Below are 20,547 nucleotides of genomic sequence, written 5' to 3'. Positions count from 1 at the left end.
ACCCCATAAGTTATTCACTTATCCAATCAAAAAGTTATGTTCGCCACTCTTTGATCATTAATAAGAAATTAGCACGTTGTTTGTAGTTTTGTCACGTAAATGCTACTTTTTCTGAAGTCTACCCCCTGTTCCTTAAGTTTACACGGCAGACTTTGCTACCAGTACCACTGCCACTACCACAGCATCAGCTCTTGGACGTTTCTAAAAAACTATAATTGCTTCCAGAGAGCATCAGAGACATCCAGGTGTGTGGAGACCTCTCCTGTGCTCTGCTCTGGCTGCGCTGGGACTCGTCTGAGGGCCTCTCTGGGTTAATGCCTGCCAAACATTTACCTGCTTCAGTGTTCCTGACTCTCAAAAAGACACAGACTCACAAAAAGAGAGGGATACAGGGAGTGTATATGAGGGATTGAAAGGGAGGGAATGAGAGGAGGCGTGTGCATGTGTGTGTGTATGTGTGAGTGTACATGTTTGTGTGTTTGTGAGAACAGGCTTGTGGGTATGTGTGTGCTCTGCATAGATCTGTGTGTGTGTGTGTGAGAGAGAGAGAGAGAGAGCTGGTGTGTGTGTGTGTTTATCAGCTCAGTGCAGATGGGTGGCAGAGTGGCTCTTGCAGCCAAATGATTCAGTATGCTAATGAGTTGTTATCTGTGGTGCTGCAGGAACAATATACTGTCTTTCTCACAGTGGGAATCCAGCCTGCTGGGAGCAGATTACACTGCACACACCGCCAAGGTAGTTATTTATATTTTCACACAGAGTTGTAGAAAATACATAAATGCACACACACACATACACACATATCCACAGATAGGCCTAAAAACAAACAAGCAAAACAACATTTTAACATACACACACACACACTCACACCACTACCATCACCACTAACAGCAGCATAAATAAGGCGGAATTCTGAGGTAAATTTAAGTCCTTCACCAGTAGATGGAGATGTCATTCTGGGCTTTCCTCTTAACAGGTTTCAGTGTTCTGTTTCAGGTTTTTTTTGTAAAATATCATATATGCCCTTAATTAAAGTTAACTTTCAATTCACACATATTTGCAATTGAGAGACATCTTTAGCTTGAAATGCTCAGCTGAAAAAGTCTTGTCATAAGTCAAACTAAATGATGAAATCATTTCAAAAACATGATCACTTATATATTTCTTTCCAAAATGGCACAAGTAAAAATTAACACATTATATTTAATTATGTTTACAGTTATGGTTAATTTTCTGAAATATGAAATAAGTAATTTATTTTTTACTTGAGTCCAGATGTTGAATTTGGAAGCAAAAAGTATCACCTGTTTTTATGGGGGTTTTTTTTCATAAAAGACATGAATGAAGAAAAATAGAGGCTGTGTCTGATGATGTTAATTTAGGACTGATTAAAAATATCATTCTCTAATGTTCTTTATGTCTTATGAGTATTTCATAGTTTTTATAGTAATTGTTTGTCTTCTTATGTGCCACCGGCTACAATCTTGGTTGAGTGCACACTCTAAACAGTGTGTCTCCCCCAGGAAAACAGAGGAAATATACATGTTGTGTAGATTGAATGAAAATTCTGTGAAAAATGTATAATGTATAAAAATGAATAATTGTAACAACTCTTCAGTGCGGTCTATTGGAAAATGAATATGAAATTCTCATTTATTGATTTATTTGAATTTTCTAATCAATTTCAAATCAATGTGTGACAGACCTGTGACTAGACCTGTAGAATAATTTGACAGATATCATTCAACTGAAAGCATTTTGATGTAAAAGTCCAAACGTAAAAGGGTAAAGGCATCACCTGCTACAGTGCTGAAGTGATAGACACAGAGGTAAAATACAACAGGAAACATCATAACAAAATGTTATAACGTTATCCACTAACATACAACAAAAACTAAAAACTAGAAATGAAGATTTAGTCAATCTTATTTTCTGATTCATTCATCATCATTGAATTTGCTCAAAACATCTAAACCAAACACGTTTTTTTGTCTTTTAGTGAGAAATTGTTCCCCTCTCCAGATGTGATCATTGCAATACTAAACAATGTAGAAGCTTTTAAAATAAAGCAATACAGTCTCCCTAGTCTCTGTATTTAAGAAATATATCACTACATAAAAATGTCTTAGTGTAACCTCTCTCTGTAAATAAAATATTCAAAGCAGTTTGTCATTTAGATGGATTGTAGTTCTGTACAGGAAAAAGGGGTTATTATTTTCAATCTGGTCAGAGGTCTTGACTGTTTAGAGTCTAATGAGATATAGCATTAAAAAAATCAATTGTACAGTGTGGGCACACCAGAGCATAAGTCATGGTGCATTCTCTCTGCTGCAGAGGGTTATCCTCCCTTTTTTTTTAACATATCGGTCCACTGGGTCTGAATCACCTTCACTACTGCCTCCAATCTTTGCTGAAAATTAGGAAAAAATAACTAGGATTTCACTCCTGTTCCTAGCCACTGTTTCTGTCTTATTTTGCATCACAGACACTGAACCAAATTCAAGAGCTTCAGCAGAGACGGAGCCGTGGTGAATGAGACGTAGGAGTGAGACATCAAGTATATGAGAGGTGATAAGAATTATCTTTACCACCCTGCTGTGTGAATAATATCAGCTTTCATTAAGTGTGCAAGAACATTTTATGCAACTGTTGTGTCCAGTTATGCAGGTTATTCCTCTTATTCTTTGTTTACAACCTTTATATTACCAATATTCAGTCTGATGTCTGCATATAACATTATCTCCAGTGCTTCTTTACAAACCTTGGGCACCTTACACCCTCTAGTGGGAAAGAAATGCAATTATATATCATTAACTTAAATTATTTCTAAATTTGTATTAGCCTCACAGACACAGAGCTTATCTATTTGCACCGCAATAACTAATGGCTTATAAATTAGCTTCTAGTTCTGTTTCTAAGTAAATAAAACTCAAGTGTCATTCATTTCAAGCAGAGTCATTTTTAATGCATTGTTAGAAAGAACTGAAGTGTTGCATACAGCAGTATAATCAAGCCTCATCTATCTCCACATACAGCAGGACAAAGCAAAGCATTTGGTTTGATTAGCACGACAGCAGCAAGCGGATACTGAAGCAGCGGTGTTCAGCTGAATTACATTACATTTGACAGAGCAGTGCAATAGGTTGAAGGTTGTGCAGAGTCTACAAGAAGTTAAAAATCAGAGCTCATTCGTGGTCAAAGGTCACAGGTTTTCAACAGGATCAGGTTTGGCCTTTGAGTCTGGGTAAAGCAAGAAGCCGGAGAAAGTGCTGTCGTCCTCAGTGCTGGAGTAAATTCCGTTCCAATCTCTCAGTGTCTCCAGCCACACCTGGTCGCCTTCAGTCAGCTGCAGCAGCGCAAGATTGGAGGCCTGATCGATGTCTTGGCCGTACAGAGAATCCCGAGTCCGCAGCCTCCGTATCCCATTAACCACCAGGGCAGCACGTACAGGCCGGTTGCGCACAGTGATGTGGTAACTGAATAAGTACACCCCTGAGTAGGTGACGTTGAACTTGTTAAGTGTTGGGTCCCAGTGCCCCTCCCCATTGTAAAGCACCTTATCAAACTTCACAGGCGCCCCGGGTGGAGGGAAGGACCTGCTGGGGAACAGCCCCACACTGAAGGCAGAGCGAACTTGCTCCACACTCTCACCTGGTGAGCCTTTAGGGCCCCTAGCCCCACGACTACCTTTGGGCCCCCTTTCGCCCCTCAGCCCCATCATACCCCTCCCTCCAGGAGGTCCTGGGGGCCCTCTCGCCCCAGTGTCCCCCTTCCCACCTGGAGACCCTGGCTCCCCTCTCTCCCCCTTCGCACCGTCGGTTCCATTGACTCCTGGGGGGCCCGTCTCACCTCTCAGACCAGGGGGCCCACGCTCGCCCAAGTCACCTTTCTCTCCTTTCTCACCTGGTAAACACTCGCCTGTTAGTCCTTGTTCACCTTTCTGACCCTTTGTCCCAGGTATCCCTGGGGGCCCCATAGGCCCCTCTCTCCCAATGCTGCCCTTAGTCCCATTCAGGCCAGGCTCTCCTCTTTCTCCCGGGTCTCCTTTCAGACCAGTGAAGCCACGTTCACCTTTCTCTCCTCTGGGGCCAGGATCACCTATAGAATTCAGAGAGGTTATATTCACATAAGAAGGCATGTTTTGATCAGAATGATTAGAATGCTTTTCAAATAGTGATATGCATTTACAAAGGATGCATTCATACATATGTTAATCTAATCCAATTCAGTATGATTAAAACAGGTTTGGTAATTTGTATACAATTTGTATTTAAGTTCTCATAGAAAACTACACACCTTTTTCTCCTGGTTTTCCTGGGATCCCAGGGATACCAGGAAGACCCACAGGTCCTGGATCGCCTTTATCACCTGTGGTAGTTTTGATAAATAAAGCGTAGAAAATGACATCCACCAAGTACTTGAACAAAAAGGTGTTTTGCAATAAAGGAGAGAGCAATAGAGAGAGAGAAACAGAAGGACATTCATGAACTCTCTTGCGCTTAAGCTCCGATGTACCTATGTCGCCATTGAGTCCATTGGCTCCAGGTAGTCCTGCTGGTCCTGGAGGTCCTCTTGGCCCTGTTTCTCCCCTCTCTCCTGGCAACCCTGAAAAACAAAGAGAACTAGAAGGATGGGCAATTTTTTTATCTAATACAAATTTAGAAATAATTTAAGTTAAGTTATTTTTTTGGCTTTTGCCTTTATTTCATAGGACAGTAAGAGGAGGGACAGGAAATGGGGAGAGAGAGTAGGGAGGTGACATGCAGCAAAGATCCAGACAGATCAGGAGTGAAACTGGGGACTCAGTGCTCAGAGCACTAAGGCCCATGTGGTAAGCGCCCTAACCATTCACTCAAGAATAGGCAAATTTTGACATCTAAACATCTGATGTTCATGAAAACAAAACCTCTTACCTGGAGGGCCCCTCTCTCCTGGTGGTCCCGGCAACCCTCTCTCTCCCATGGGCCCAACAGGGCCTCTTTCTGGTGGACAGCACTCACAGAAGTTGAAGAAGCATTCGTTGTAGTCAAGGGTATAGTTTCCATGGGTGTTCCCAGGGGGTGCTATGGCATCGGTGTGGAACTCAGTGGGATAAGTGTCGCTGGGGTAGGTGGTACTGTCCGTTGGGGACAAGGAGTAAGCGTCCATCATGACCTCAGTTGTCTCATCTGTGTGCAGGCTGCTGGAAGGGGACATGGTCGTGGTGGTGGTCCGTCCATATCCTCCACCACTGCCCCCGGCTCGAGGGGGCTTCTTGGTGCTCTGAGGTTTGGGCCAGCGTGTGGTTCTGGCACTGGAGGTCAGCACGGCCATCAGGACCACAAGGAGAGTGGTGAGGAAGATAAGGCGAAGGGATGGCATAATGAGGGCTTGGCACAATGATCTGTGAAAAAAGGGACTGGAGGGTAGAAAACTACAAACCAAAGAGTTCCTGCACTTTAGAAAAGGTCTATTCTATTGCAACACAGTACATTCAAGATATATAATAAAGTGACAAGTGCATCTCACCTGTTGATGTTGATGGTGTTGACTTTTCACTCCATCCCCTGCAACTAGTGATTGATGCAGCTTACCTCCTTCCTTATATTGCTCTCAGTACCCCAACTCTTGCTACATCAAACCAATGAGAGAACAAAGGACTGAAAACACCAGGGGTTATTAGGAGGTAGGTGGGCTGGTGAGAACAGATTACATGACTCCTGAGGGATATAAAATAAAGCAGGTTGTATACAAGGCAAGACTTTATTCTTTGTGATATGGGATATGATTCCAGAACCCAAGAGTGCATAAACTGCTAAGGTGGTTTTCACACACATGCTTGCTTTGTACACAAACAGGGGAAAATATAAAGTTACAAACACAGACACACATTCACAGAACATGTTCACATGTGCATACTGTTTATACACACGAACCAACACATTGTTGGTAATGAATAACATCACATATGATAGTTTCCGGGGGCGACACCTTGCAGTGATCACACCGTTTGGCAGTACCTCAAAGCAGAAAATGGATCACCATACACCCAATGGGAGAGGGATCGATGTCCCAGAACAGGCAACGTGGCAACACGGATCCAAACCATACACCCCCTTGATCTACCAAACCCCAAAAAACCCAGTAAACCCAGTAAACCTCATGGACACCTGACCCCACTGAACCAAGCTTCACATGTTTCAGAATGTGTCCTGGGTGAAGTTTCAGTCTCTGACATTAACTCTGGGTGATTCTGCACAAAATATGATGAGAAGCTATATGATATTTATAGATGAACAATGTAAATGAAAATAAGAAAAAGGCTGACACAGCAGAAATACAGACAAAGTCATTAAAGTCATCTACAGTTATTTAGCTGAGGATTCATTGTGAATATATCCTGACAAACTGAGTAAATACACTGCTTTATTATAAACATGTTTTCTGTATCTTATGCTGTAAACAAGGAACATCTGAAATACTAGGACAAACTACAATCATTATGGTTTAATCACATATAAATGCTATTCGGCCTAGTCACTGTTAAAATATTTTACAATTGAAATAATCAGCCTGAGATTTGCCACCAGCTGTTTACATGTGAACAAGAACATGTTGCTTTGGTGTTCATATTCCAATCTGTACTCTTATTGAAAATAATTATAAATTTGATAGCCAATTGTCCCACAAAATCAATGTTGAACACCTTCCTCCAAGATGAAAAAAAAAAAAAAAAAAAAATCAAAACTGGATTCTAATACTGGAATACTGCCTCACCTTTCAAAACAGAAACAAACATCATACAGTCCATGATTGTATCTACAATGGATTATGGAGATAACCTGTACGCTCATGCTGCTGTCACAACCCTTATATCACTGGATGCCATTTACCACAGTGCCATTTGTTTCATCACTGTAGATAACTATCACACTCACCTCTGTGTGTGACAAAAGATTAAATGGATCACTCACTCATATACATGGGTTTTCATTTTTATGGACTTGCCATCTAAGGTAGAACCTTTTTCATCCTTAGCTGAATTCAAAGTGAACAATCAAGACATCAGACACAGCTATATATATATATATTCTGACTGGGGGAGGCTGGTTTGTCCACCTTAATACTGGAATGGACTGAGGTCAGAGACACTAACTCCTGTTGCACTTGCTGACATCTTTAATGTTCTTTTTATTGTGTCAAAAACTGTAGTGTGTGTGTTTACTGCTTTGTGTGACTGAATTCATTTGTTGTGATGTTGTAAATTAGTAATTAGTTCTCTGGTCTCTCTTGTAAAAGAGATCTTGATCACAATGAGACTTCATACATTATTAATCATAAATAAAACTTAACTAAACAGGTCAGCTCACTGTAAGTGATGGGGCAAACAGAGTAGTAGTACTCCAGAGAGCCACCAGGGGGCAGTGTTTGTTCAGTGCAATGACTTCTACCAAGCATCTAAACAAAGGACTGGTCTCACATTAATTATTGCGCAGTAATAGCCTATCATATTATTAATAAGTAGTTATTTTTTGTGTTTTTTTTAATTTAACATGTGTTGCTGTTAACTTAAGTATCGATTCTATTCTACTTTATTCTATCGATTAACATTCAGTTGTGCATAAAATTTAGCAGGGCCATAATGAATGGAAGACAATAGTGAAACTGTATCTAGATTTAATACGAGTTTGATATGTAATATTACACTGGATGACATCATCATTTGATGCCGCGGCCGCCGCCATTGGCTCCAACGTTTAGCTTGTGCGTCCCATGAGTTTGCAGCTGCGCAGTCTTGTCAGCACCGACTATATTTAAAGAATGAGCCTTGTCAATGCGCGATATTAAAATAATCTACTTCCGTTGAAGACTTTCAAAATAAAGCCCGTATTTTGAAAAAATATTGTGCACTCGTGTACGGCGCGTGCTTTGTGTCGCTATATTGAGACGGCAACAGTTAACTTCCTGTTTTATTCTGACTCAATCTTGGCCGCTTGACACAGGCTCGAGAGTGGAGAGGTGTGTGTGTGTAAAAAATGTAATGTTGATGCGGAGTCTGAGTAGACACATATCCGAGAGAGGAAACGGGGTCAGCGGCGAAAAAAGAGGACATCTCCCAGTCACATCGTCGAGTCTCGCCCCCCGGGTGACTCCCATGTCTCTCTCTGGGGTTGGTCTAACCCAAAAAATCCGTCATCCTACAATGGGCTGTGGGAGATCGGCTCAACTCGGAGATTCCTCTTGTAGCTGCTCACAGAGCCGAGGATAGGGGCCAAGACATCGGACCGAGTCAATGTGGGTTTCTCGTCCGTTTTTGTCCTGCGCTTCTCGGCCCCAGTGTCTGGCAGCCAGCAGCGTACAGTGCGTAAATGCGCCCGGAGTAGAGAAGAAAGAAAGGCCTCCGAGGAGCCGTTTAAATGTTGAGATTGAGTCCCGGCCAGACATCGCAGTAGTGAATCAATTTCTTTATAGTTCCGCTGAGCGGATGGAGTGAATTGTGCAAAAGGGGAGAGAGACAGACCACAGTTTGGTTGCGTGTGATGATAGGAGACACAATGACGCTCTTGTCTCTTCTGGGTCGGATCATGCGCTATTTTCTCCTCAGGCCGGAGACATTGTTTCTGTTGTGCATAAGCCTGGCGCTGTGGAGTTATTTCTTCCACACGGACGAGGTGAAAACCATCGTCAAGTCCAGCCGGGATGCCGTGAAGATGGTGAAGGGGAAAGTGGCGGAGATGATGCAGAATGATCGGCTGGGAGGCCTCAGTGTCCTGGACGCAGAGTTCTCTAAAACCTGGGAGTTCAAGAACAACAACGTAGCCGTGTACTCCATCCAGGGGAGGAGAGATCACATGGAGGACCGCTTCGAGGTGCTCACCGACATCGCCAACAAGAGTCACCCGTCCATTTTCGGGATATTTGACGGTCACGGTGGAGAGGTAGGCTGGGAGGGAGAGGTTACAACAGGCCCATTGTAACAACACTGCATTCGTTTAGACTCGTCAGACCCGGAGAACCTGCTGCTGCACGAGCTCTCAGCATCACTCTGATTCCGAGCAGGTGGAGACAGACAGGCAGACAGACAGACAGAAAGGGAGTTTACTCGGGAATGCACATCATTCCTGTTATTGCTACTATTCAATGTACTATATTAATCACTTAGCTTAATGCCTTCATATAATTTTAACGATGTACTGTATCATTACAATTTCGTAAACTCTAAAATCATATCAAATATTCTTGGAACATTCATTGACATGATAAGGCAATAAAAAACAGACTCTCTGGCAAGTACCATAGAGGTGCAGGTTTATATAAGTACACCTTAGGGCCTATTTGAACTGAGGCACAGGCATTCAGTGTGTCACTCACTTTGTCCACACCCCAATTCAAACACAACAGCCCCCCCTCCCCACTCTGGCATTGTATTCTTTTGTGTGAACACCTCCTCCCACCCCACTGCCTGTCCCAGAGCTGACTTGAGATTCATCACAAAGAGAGAGAGAGAGAGAGAGAGAGAGAGAGAGAGAGAGAGAGTTCTGCAGTGTTTAGGTTTTGTCTGTCTCTCCTCCACTCCCTGTGTTGTCAAGGGTCAGTGGATTCTCATGGCTGCCTTCAGACCACGTGTCCTGGATGCCATCTGTCACACCATCACTGCTGTCCCCCACCCCAGAGGTTCCTGTATGGGTCATATTTCACTGAATGATACTGGTTAAGTTCCATATTTAGAGCCCAGTCTTCCCATTTAACATCTTATTTGTATTTGACCAATATTTGGTTATGCAAACCAGTAGAGTCAAATAAATGACTACAGGAGATTTACTGTCTTATGTGAAGAGAGTATAGTTGCAGTTTAACTATGGGGAAAGCCAGTTTTTATCTTTTTTTCCCCTTTTTTTGAAAAAGAACGTTGAAAGCTCTGTGGACATTTTGTTATACGTAACTAAAATATTAATTGCATAGTTAAGCAGACTTATAAACTTCCAAAGTACAACAACTTTGATTTGTTTTTGGCTTAAGCAGTAATATCTCAGTGAGGCTCTTGTAACCATAAACATCTATTGATGAAAATGAAATACTTTTGAGTGTTGTAGCTGGGAGGTACAGTATGACTCTAGGACCGAATGTTCTCCTGCTGGTCTAACATCAAGTCACATCTGATCGTTCATCCCACTGTCAGACATGACATGCATCCAGATTCTTGTCTATTTTTACACAGGAAAATACTGTGTTGTGCTGCCCATTCAGTTTTATTAAAAAAAAAAGTTTCAAGAATTGCTGTTGGGTCATGTTCAATGACAGAGGGAGGGAGACAGATAGACAGAGAGTGGACCACTTTGTTTATCCCTGTCCCATAAACAAATATTTACTCATCCTGTCTATTGCAGCATCTCTCCCTCTTTTTCACTCCTTCTCTTTTGCTTAGTTTCTCTCCCTTTTCTCCCTTTCTGTCTTCAAGTGTTTTGTCTTGGTGCATTGTCTAGATTCTAAAGTGTTTTCTTGTTTGCCCCACTCCTTTATCTTTTTTTATGCTTTATCATCATCCTTTCATCGTTTGATAGTCACAGTTAAGTAGGATTTTTGGACTCAAATAGCATGGGTCGCTTTGACATTCACTTCAGCTATTAGAGGGTCATTAGCATCAATACACAGACCACATCCAGTTATGAGGAAACACACTCAGCTGTAAACACAGTTTTCTGTCTGAAAACTAAGCACTAACAGTAAATGCATAGTAAATCAATTGGAGATGAGTCTAATGTTAAGGGTCATTTGCAGAAAGCTGTGTTTACTTTCTGGGACTGGGAATGCTAATAATGTCGTTGGGAAAAAATACAGCATGTGTGAATATCATAGAATATTTATTAGCTGGTGCATTTTTAGGCAGTTTGGCACAAGTATGCACACACACACACACACACACACACACACAGTCATTGAATATATTAAATGGAGCGGTGTTGCCAAGCCAAATAAGGCCAGATAAAACAGGCTGTCTCTGGTGGTGCAGTGTGTTCTGGCTCTGAAAATATGCAGGAAATGTCTCAAACACATCTCTGTTTTTTTTGTTTTTTTTTAGGTTTTAGTTTTTACCGAGGCAGTGAGTTATGGCCCAGAATTATAAAAGTCAGCACAAGCTACTGCTCCTCTTTTAACTTGATTTATTGTCACTATTTGCTGTTGAAGCAGGAACTGTGAGTAGTTTACAACGTAAACAGGCTCTCACACTGTTTTTCTGTGTAAAATTTAATTCAAAGTTACACACTGACTTGAGGATTTAATAAAGCAGCAAACTCAATAAGAGACCCAGGACTCTGATTAATTGACCTTCTATAAAGTTGGCCCAATATCACATTCACCTTTTAAATCCTCAGGCTAAATATTATTTGAGTCATTTGTGAGGTCTGCAACTGCACAGGTCCTGGTGTTTTCAGCTGTTTACTGCAAATGGAAATTTATACTTGAAGCTCTCCCCCTGATCACGGCTCACTGAGTACCTCTCTCCAATTAAATAAATGAATGAGTTGAGGAACTCATCCAGCAGAGGGGGGGGGGGGTTAGCAGGAAGAGATGGTTTTACTCTAGTGATCATTACAAATGTCTTAATCTCTCGTAATATTTCGTGTCTAGGCTTGTTGTATTTTACTTCCAATTTCATTTACTTAATGCTAATCTTTTTCAGTAGAATTGTAGTGCTTGCCAGTTCAGATCTCATGTCTGTCAGCTGATAAACTTGATTATAACTAGATTGATGGACAGGCAGTTTTTGTTGTGTATAAATAAAATGTAGCATAGAGGCTAAAGGATGAACTGTTCCACCACATGTTCAGAGATATTTGCTCCAGTATTAATTGAAACTAAAATTCACGGTCATATCCATGAAAAGTTTTAGTACTGAGAGGAAAAAAGCAGAATAAAACTTGAAAATTGAATTTGCATTAAGCACATACTATAGACTTGCTAAATCACATCAGTACAGTGATACAGTGCAGCAAGTAGATTGAACGTCCCCAAGTGTCCTAATTTCCATAGCAAGTGTGAATATGAAATATGCACTCTGTGTCTACCAGCACACTGAGATGGTATAAAAATTTTCCCAATTTATACTTCATTCGACAGCATTAGCATAATGGAAATCTTGGCAGAGAAAATGAGAGAAGAAGCAGATAAGTAAGGGCAGGAGGAGGAGGGCAAGTGGGCTGGAGGATGTGGAGGTTGTTCAATAATTCAGCGCAGAGCACCTGCTTTATGTAATGAAAGAAGCACTCCTCTAAATTAGAGCTGTATTGGGCCATATTACCTGGCAACCACAGGGGGAAAGATCTAATAATTAACAATTCACAATGTTATTTATTCTATGCTGGTGACCTGTCAAACTGAGGATAATTCATCTAAAAAATGGAATGAAATGTAATGTAATACACTGCAGCCAGTTTCTACTAAACAAGTCTCAACTTGTTTTTTAGAAAATAAAAGCTGCATTTATTTTGATGAGAGCTGTTTTGGCTCTTGGGGGCAACAGAAGCTGTCAACACAACATTCTGACTTTTACATATGCACACATACATACATACAAAGTTGGAATGATGAACATGTTGTACATGTTTATACATCCAGGCTGAGTAATGCTAGCATTTATTTGAAGTCATTTCTCTGGCTACATGGAAAATGTAAGTCCAGCATTCACTGTCCTTTTAGTTAAATGCTCCACTGTGTTCACCAGTTAATGACTAGCTAATGTGTCCCACTGAAAACAGCTGCCTGTTCTGGTTAAAAACCAAAACAATGAGCTAAAAGATGCTAAAGTTTCATTAGAGTGCAGTGCAACTGCAGAGCTGGGTGATAATTCTCACATATCACTATGAGCGACCCTTTTAACATTATACATAGTCATTTAATCCACTTTCAATGCAAAAAATATTTATCAGTGCAGCTTTAAACTCTAGCGTTGATGGCAAAGACAGCTCTGAACTTATTCTCTGTCCTCGCTCTGTCTAACCCCCCCCTCGCCCCCCGACCTCCTCCCTCTCCCAGGCTGCAGCTGACTATGTGAAGGCCCACCTGCCAGAGTCCCTGAAGCAGCAGCTGCAGGCCTTTGAGCGAGAGAAGAGAGAGAGCGCTCTCTCTTACACCAGCATCCTCGAGCAGCGCATCTTGGCTGTGGATCGTGAGATGCTGGACAAGCTCTCTGCCAACCACGATGAAGCAGGTCAGGAGGGGGAGGAAAGCAGTGGGAAGCGAATATATATATTCCCACCAGATATGTATGTTATGTGTGTGTGTGTGAGTCAACAGAGGGGAGACTTTAAGCATTTGTAGCAAAGTTGGTTTTGAGAAATAAAAATTACCAGCTGAGATGCGTAGTAAGGAGATATCCCAAAATTTCACCGTATATAAAGTATAAGTATATAAACAAATAATTTTATTTCAGTGTTTGCATTAAACATTCTGTACCACATCTCCTAAACCTTAGTAAAGGCAGAGATGGCAACATGATGCCTTCAAGTGCTCGTTCGTGACGCCATTGACGCTGCCTGCCTCGTAAAGGACACAGTGCATCACAGCACCTCAGCTATCAAATAAAATCAGTTTCCTGTATAATATCCTCTCAGTACAATGCTTCTCAGCTGACATTTACCTCTTTGATGGATTCCTCTTGTACAATCCACTTGAAATGCTGACTGAGAAGAGTGAGACTGCTCTGTTGTAACATTATGCTGCCGCACGTTGATGTTAGTGTAGTTGATACTCTTTACAAAGATGTAAATTTCAGACATCAGTTGGTGGAATTCGATACACCCACCTCAACAAACAGATCCCCCTTCAGCTTTTTTCGGGCTATTGTTTTTCATTGTAGATTTGTTTGGCGACAGTCGGTCACTGTGTCAATTACAGACACAATAGAAGACTAAATATGACACACATAACTCTCTCTGACTGATATTTCATCATTTTGCATTCATTGTGCATGACCTACTACTGACACACTGTTTTATTAAGGAAAACTCTCAAGTATCCTCTTCGCCTGTGGTCCCACCCTGTCATCATCTGCAGTTTGCACCATTGATTTAATGCCTTTTCCTTCCAAGGCCGTAGGTGGCATTTTAAAGGTCAAACATTACTATGTGCCATCATAGATTATTGGACTGATACTGAGCCTTCAATTCAAAATTCCAATTCTCATAAATCACTGTATTTGTTAGAGTGTGGAACATCAGTAAAAATATAATAGTGTCAGACATTAATGTGATTAATGTGGGAGTGTGACAGCAAAAAAATGTGCACACAATGCCTGCAATGTTTTATGAATCATCACAGGCTACTAACCCCAAGCTTCCATCACTCCCAGCTGTGTAAAACAAACACCCAACCAGATTTGATTCAGGATTGTGACACATCTGTGGTACATTTACTAAAACGTTTTTAAATCTATCAGCGTCCTCACTTTTTCCTTTCATTCCGGTCTCTCTCTTTCCATCTCCCTTGCAGGAACGACATGTCTAGTGGCGCTACTGTCAGACAGAGAGCTCACGGTGGCCAACGTCGGAGACTCTCGTGGCGTGTTGTGTGACAAAGACGGGAATGCCGTCGCGCTGTCGCATGATCACAAACCATATCAGCTCAAAGAACGCAAGCGGATCAAGAGGGCAGGTAAATAAGAGGGCACCAACACTGAATGAAACAACACACTGCAGCCAGTTTCTACTAAACAAGTCTCAACTTGTTTAGTAGAAAATAAAAGCTGCGTTTATTGTGATGAGAGCCGTTTTGGCTCTTGGGGGCAACAGAAGCTGTCAACACAACATTCTGACTTTTACATATGCACACATACATACATACAAAGTTGGAATGATGAACATGTTGTACATGTTTATACATCCAGGCTGAGTAACGCTAGCATTTATTTGAAGTAATTTCTCTGGCTACATGGCAAATATAAGTCGGCAAAAAAATGTGCACAATTTAATACAGTGTTTTATGAATCATCACAGGCTACTAACCCCAAGCTCCCATTACTCCCTGCTGTGTAAAATAAACACCCAACCAGATTTGATTCAGGATTGTGACACATTTGCGGGACATTTACTAAAAAATGTTTGAATCTATCAGCATTCTCAGCTGTTTCCTTTCATTCCTGTCTCTCTAGAAGTTTACTGTAAAGCATACAGAATGTGCCTGTGCTTTACTTCCCTGTGATTGAATCTGGGGTCCTTGGTTGCCATCTGTTGGTTTAGTTAGGAAACAGCATTGTGTTAAATATAGTATAGTGTCAGATACCTAAGCTGTGTGATTAAAGGATTTTCTCAAGTTAGCATTTATCACATTGTCTTAAATCGATTAAGGGTAGTTTGAACAGAGTTTTAGGACATCACCTCTTTCAGGTGAAGCTTGTTTTTTCTGTCACACTCACGGTAGATCAATATAGTGCCCATGACTTGGATTGGATTGTACATTATACCCATCAGTAGCCATCAAGCCCTTTTTTCTCATGGCCAGATCATCAGACTGTACTAAAGCTCTAATTAATTAATAACTTTTGCATTTTTATCTTCACTTCCAGGAGGTTTCATCAGTTTTAATGGCTCCTGGAGAGTGCAGGGAATCCTGGCGATGTCCCGCTCTCTAGGGGACTACCCACTGAAAAACCTCAACGTGGTCATCCCCGACCCTGACATCATGACCTTTGACCTGGACAAGCTGCAGCCAGAGTTCATGATCCTGGCCTCCGATGGCCTGTGGGACGCCTTCAGTAACGAGGAGGCCGTCCGGTTCGTCCGTGAGCGCCTGGACGAGCCCCACTTTGGTGCCAAGAGCATCGTTCTGCAGTCCTTCTACCGTGGCTGCCCCGACAACATCACTGTCATGGTGGTGAAGTTCAAGAGTGGAGCCGGGGGGAGCAGCAAGGCGGGGGAGTAGGTCGTTTGGAGCTCGCATTGTGATCAATGTTTTCTATGATTTTTCCCCATCTTCTGGATGGAGCAGCAGGTATGAAACCATGGAAGGACTGAGAGAATATGAAGTATAGACACTGAGAACTGTACTTTTGACAAGCATACATACACATACAAACACGTACATGCAAACACATGTTTAAAAAAAAAGAGGTTTTGTTTTGTTTGTAAGTTTCTGATTGAGATTAGGGCATGAAAACCCAATGTAGACCCAACAACCATCTGCCAACTTCATGACAAATACATCAAAATACAGAAGCTCTCCAACAGTGGATGGAGATGCATAAACGCAGGACAAACACACACCAAACAGGGGATTTCTCTTAACCAGCACACTGAAGACTGTGATTGATTTACTACTGTTTACTCTACATGCACATGAATGGTACAGCTCCACTGGAGGCTTCTTCAGAGGAGGCTTCAACTAGTGCCTACTCAAGCGTTACTGTGCAACTGCAAGAAGCTACTGAAAATGTAAAAATGTATTTGCAAAGATCAACCTTGCTTGCTGCAATTTGATGATGCTCTCTCATAATCTACGTAATGTGTAACATCGTTGACCTGGAAAAATCTGTCAAAATCAAAACAAGACTCCAGTGGATCCATACCTTTATTTAACTTGAAGTGATGCTACACCCAAAATCTAACTTTTGAGTATCAAACATTCATCCCCTGTAGACTTAAGAGGTGGCTGTTAATCATTTGTAGTTTCATCCTCCAGCTGAATTCAGCCTCAATTCATGCTGACTACGGTGGATTCTAAAACTCAGCAGGAAAAACCCAGTGGAAAAAAGTAGCATAAATATGGAGTTAAACACCAGGAGCTGTGATTGGTCAGACTCCTGCCACAACATAGCAGCTGGCCAATCACAGCTCATAATACTGTTCTGTGGGTTTGATTTGCTTGCAAGTTAAAGATACTGCTAAGATAAGGTGATCGTGAAATGGAAACTGTAAACGTTGAAGCAGGAGACAAATTAAGTGTGAGATGAAACATATGTAACTGGAAAAACAAAAAGTTACATTTAACAGCTTTTAAAGTAATTTTGGTATTACACTTTAAAATATAATCACCAATGAATTGTTTGAAGACAAAATAAGGAAGTGAAATTGGAATAATTGGAAACTGAAAATGCAATGATCTCGCCATATGCTCTGTATGGTGTTCCATATTTTTGCCAAAATATGTACAACTTATGCAGCCTGTTTAAGTATAACTTGTATTTGCCTGAGCACATTTAGATAATTGGCTGTCTTGAATATAGATGTCTTTGAGTCTCATGTCTTTGAAGGCTGAAAACTGCACATTCTTACAGCCACCTTTCAAGTCTGCAGGAGATGAGTGGTGCTTAAAAACAAAATTTGGGGTGGAATCTTAAACATGCAACACACACACACACACACACACACATTTCTGAAAAAATGCACTTTTCAGATGTTTATTTTTTTGGAATGGTGAATTCTTATTACATATCAGCCAATGTAAACACTGTATATCCTCGGTAATTTAAGAGGGTTTTAATGTATGTAGAACCTGATTTAGTTCCTGACCTTTCACCTCTTGGTAACGCAATTTTATGGAGCTGGTGTGAACTGTTGCATCAAAGTGATTTTACACCATCTGTATCAGGGCATGTGCTTTGACTTATCCATGTTCATGAACAAAGTACATACAATATGTATGGTGGCTGCCTTTGACGTGGAAAGCACACGTAACAGGAGGCACAACAGACTCCCACACCCCTGCTGCCATGAGAAACTGACTTATACGATGACACATCATGACCTGTATACACAGCCGCAGCCGGAATGCTTGTAGCTAGAAACATGATATGCTCCCAAAGCAATACAACTGGTGTCATCAACAGCAACGACCCATCAAGGAAAGTTACAGTAAACCATACTTGATTTACTACTGTTTTTAGTTCAACTACTTTTTACCACTGTGTACCATGCATCAGTTGAAAGAAGCCTTTTTTTAATTTAACAGTTTACCTAATGCCTTATTTATTGTTGAGTTCTTGGATGTGTCAGGCAGATTGCCAAATCAGTATTCTGTATATTCTTTTTTTTTTTTTTTTGTCCTTCTGTACATGAGCAGAAGTTTACAATAAAACAGATTCCCATCACTTTGATTTGAGATGCAGTCCATGATTCACACATGTTGAGCTGATGCTCGCTGTAAAAAAAGGCGTAAAGTGTAAAGACTTTCTGTATGTAAATTATCAGTATTAAACAAACTCTTTCATCTGAAATGAATTCCCCCCCTTTAGTCTTTATTGTTGCAAAGGCCTGGTATTTCATTGTGGCCTCTTGTAACTGTGCAGCATGTTCACATCAGTTCAATCTCGTCAAACACACTAACTATTTACAAGACTTATTATTACTGCTTATTCAGTTATATTACATCATCCTTTTTTTTAATCCACACAACATGTTTGGGTGCAGTCTCACACACTCGCACCTGCTGCTGGCCCTATTGGATAGCTCCCCAGTGGCTGAGTCTGAAGTGCCTTGCTCAAGGGCACAGCAAGAAACGTTGAATGAAGAATGGGGTGGCGACTGACTAATGTTCTTGTCTTCCTTTGGTTTTTATCACCACTCCCGGAATTTGACCACGCTGCGTTCCTTCCATCATACACTGGTCTCAAAAACCTGTTCGTTGTAAATCACAGATGAGGTGGTGAGATCAGAATGAGTTTGGGGTGAAAAAAAAAACACGTGACGTCTCCTGCGTGTTTCTGGGATGCCTCTGCTGAAACACAAATAGCCCTCAACGCTGCGCTGCCTCTGCAAGGCGACTCAACCCCGCTGCAGCCCTCAGGAGGGGCACAGACAGCTCGGAGGCGCGCGCTGATGCCAAGTCTTGTGACGGTTTGCACCAGGTGGAGATACTCAGAATAGCTCGGACATGAACTGATTCAAATGCCCAAGACTCGTGTTGCGACATTGAGGCGTCTAATAACTATCAAGCCAAGTGCGTCACGCTGCAACTTTACGGGAACTTACGGGTATTTTATATGGATTTGGCACTTTAAAAGTGAGCCACGTCCACACAGGCAGCAGTGGAGGAAACTTGTCATTTAGCCAACCCAGAAATAAGCGAGAATATAACAATTCTGCTTTGTTTTTGAGTTACTATTGGATTGTGTTCTATTTAAGCTGCACTATGGGACAGCACGGATCCAAGTCCTCCATAGAAGCGAGGGTGATTTTCCATCGCTTTGGCGCAGTGGACATGTATCAGAGAACCGACGAATGTTCCACTCCAGCCTCCGTTGTCCACATTCAGAAGAAGGTGACCAGTCAGCCCGCCTGTCTTCACTCTTCCCCGCGGGCACTGGAGAGGTCAACACCCCATTCTTGGCCCCAAAGCAGCCGCTGTGACACCGGGGCGCTGGTGTACGTGATGGATAACCCGACTGGCGGCGTGTGGGTGAAGCCGGGAGAGAAGTGGAGCAGATCTTGATAGAAAATCAAGAAATACAAATGAATTCATCGATGGAGTTAAGTCAAGTGCGCTCGTGATTGGATGCACTTTGCGCGCACCTTCAGTTTTGGCGTCTGCCGAGCAGCAGGGTGCCCGGAGATTTGGGTTCCCTACGCTGAGCGCGCGCCTCCTCAAGGGAGTCAAGGTGGTTGTAAATCGTCTCCGCGACATGGAGGAGTTGGCTAGAAATTTATTGATTTAGTCGATATGAGACATTGTCGCACTGGAAGATGATAAGCGGAGATGAAGCGTACCAACCAGGCGTCATGCGCACTGAGATAACGTGTTTTCTTTGGAAACGGAATCATAGCCTTGTTTCAAACATGATTGTGAGCTAGAATTACTACGTCCATAAGAATGAAAACACGTGTTATTTATATTTTCATAACACTGTGGAGTAGATCAAATAAAAGACAGGAGCTTGGGATAAGTCAGTACTGGGATTTGGATATGGCTGTAGACGCATTTTAATGACATGCACCTAACACAAACTATCCTGCTATTTAAACCAGTGTGGTTTGTAAACAGTGCACTGTGGCCGACTGGGTCAAAGTAAAAACTGCACCCTTCCAAAGGCTGAGCAGCCTTAATTTATTTTTCCTTCCCTTTTGACTATATCTTCTCTTTTTTTATGTAATATGTAATGCAAAGCACAACAAAATATTTTAAGATTTTTTTTAAATAATGATGGTAGTTTGGATACGATAGACTGGAGGTCAGTGAAGACCCACCTTGAGAGTTAAGACTGAATGTTTGCCCAGAATGTTTTGCAGTAACTGAAGAGTGAAGTTCTAGAAACTTTAAGGAGGTTTGGAGAAAGTAATGGTGCGTCTGAAGATTACAACATCCACCTGGCTTTTAATATTTCTGTCAATGGGGATGTCACAGTGGGACTGTTTGTATGTTGAAATGAACATTTACAGACTTTAAACCATCACATTATTTTCTCTATACAGAGCAGGCCAACGGTGGTTCAATGAGAAACTACATTTCTTTCTTGGCTGAAGTCTGAATATTGTTATTATTGTTGTGTATCATGATGGCCTATTGATTGTCACTTACATGTAACTGCACCATGCTCCTGTATGTAAAAAATGACTGATAAAAACACATTTCACCTTTATT

The 20,547-nt window shown here is 41.7% G+C and overlaps 2 protein-coding genes across 2 annotated transcripts; one reads left to right on the top strand and one right to left on the bottom strand.

The window, feature by feature from the left end:
- Positions 1–2,943: 2,943 nt before the first annotated feature.
- otol1a (otolin 1a) lies at positions 2,944–5,468 on the bottom strand. Its single transcript, XM_018676727.2, has 4 exons — positions 4,914–5,468; positions 4,516–4,605; positions 4,297–4,368; positions 2,944–4,098 (listed from the first exon to the last, which is right to left on the bottom strand). The coding sequence occupies exons 1-4, from the start codon at positions 5,359–5,361 to the stop codon at positions 3,203–3,205; spliced, it is 1,506 nt and encodes a 501-aa protein (XP_018532243.1). The 5' UTR covers positions 5,362–5,468; the 3' UTR covers positions 2,944–3,202.
- A 2,468-nt stretch (positions 5,469–7,936) lies between these two features.
- On the top strand, positions 7,937–20,545 carry ppm1la (protein phosphatase, Mg2+/Mn2+ dependent, 1La). Its single transcript, XM_018676734.2, has 4 exons — positions 7,937–8,918; positions 13,015–13,189; positions 14,470–14,631; positions 15,542–20,545. The coding sequence occupies exons 1-4, from the start codon at positions 8,520–8,522 to the stop codon at positions 15,895–15,897; spliced, it is 1,092 nt and encodes a 363-aa protein (XP_018532250.1). The 5' UTR covers positions 7,937–8,519; the 3' UTR covers positions 15,898–20,545.
- The last annotated feature ends 2 nt before the right edge of the window (positions 20,546–20,547 follow it).

Source organism: Lates calcarifer, linkage group LG4 (genome assembly GCF_001640805.2).
Source record: "Lates calcarifer isolate ASB-BC8 linkage group LG4, TLL_Latcal_v3, whole genome shotgun sequence".
NCBI classification, from domain to species: domain Eukaryota; kingdom Metazoa; phylum Chordata; class Actinopteri; family Centropomidae; genus Lates; species Lates calcarifer.
The sequence above is the reverse complement of the archived record's forward strand: the minus strand, read 5'-3'. Positions and strand labels throughout refer to the sequence as shown.

Coding starts and splice junctions, on each gene's coding strand:
- otol1a (XM_018676727.2), bottom strand. CDS start 5,361: ATGCCATCCCTTCGCCTTATCTTCCTCACCACTCTCCTTGTGGTCCTG. Junction 4,606..4,913: donor AGGAGAGAGGGGCCCTCCAG/GTAAGAGGTTTT, acceptor TTTGTTTTTCAG/GGTTGCCAGGAGAGAGGGGA. Junction 4,099..4,296: donor AGGAAAACCAGGAGAAAAAG/GTGTGTAGTTTT, acceptor TGAATTCTATAG/GTGATCCTGGCCCCAGAGGA.
- ppm1la (XM_018676734.2), top strand. CDS start 8,520: ATGATAGGAGACACAATGACGCTCTTGTCTCTTCTGGGTCGGATCATG. Junction 13,190..14,469: donor TGCCAACCACGATGAAGCAG/GTCAGGAGGGGG, acceptor TCTCCCTTGCAG/GAACGACATGTCTAGTGGCG. Junction 14,632..15,541: donor CAAGCGGATCAAGAGGGCAG/GTAAATAAGAGG, acceptor CTTCACTTCCAG/GAGGTTTCATCAGTTTTAAT.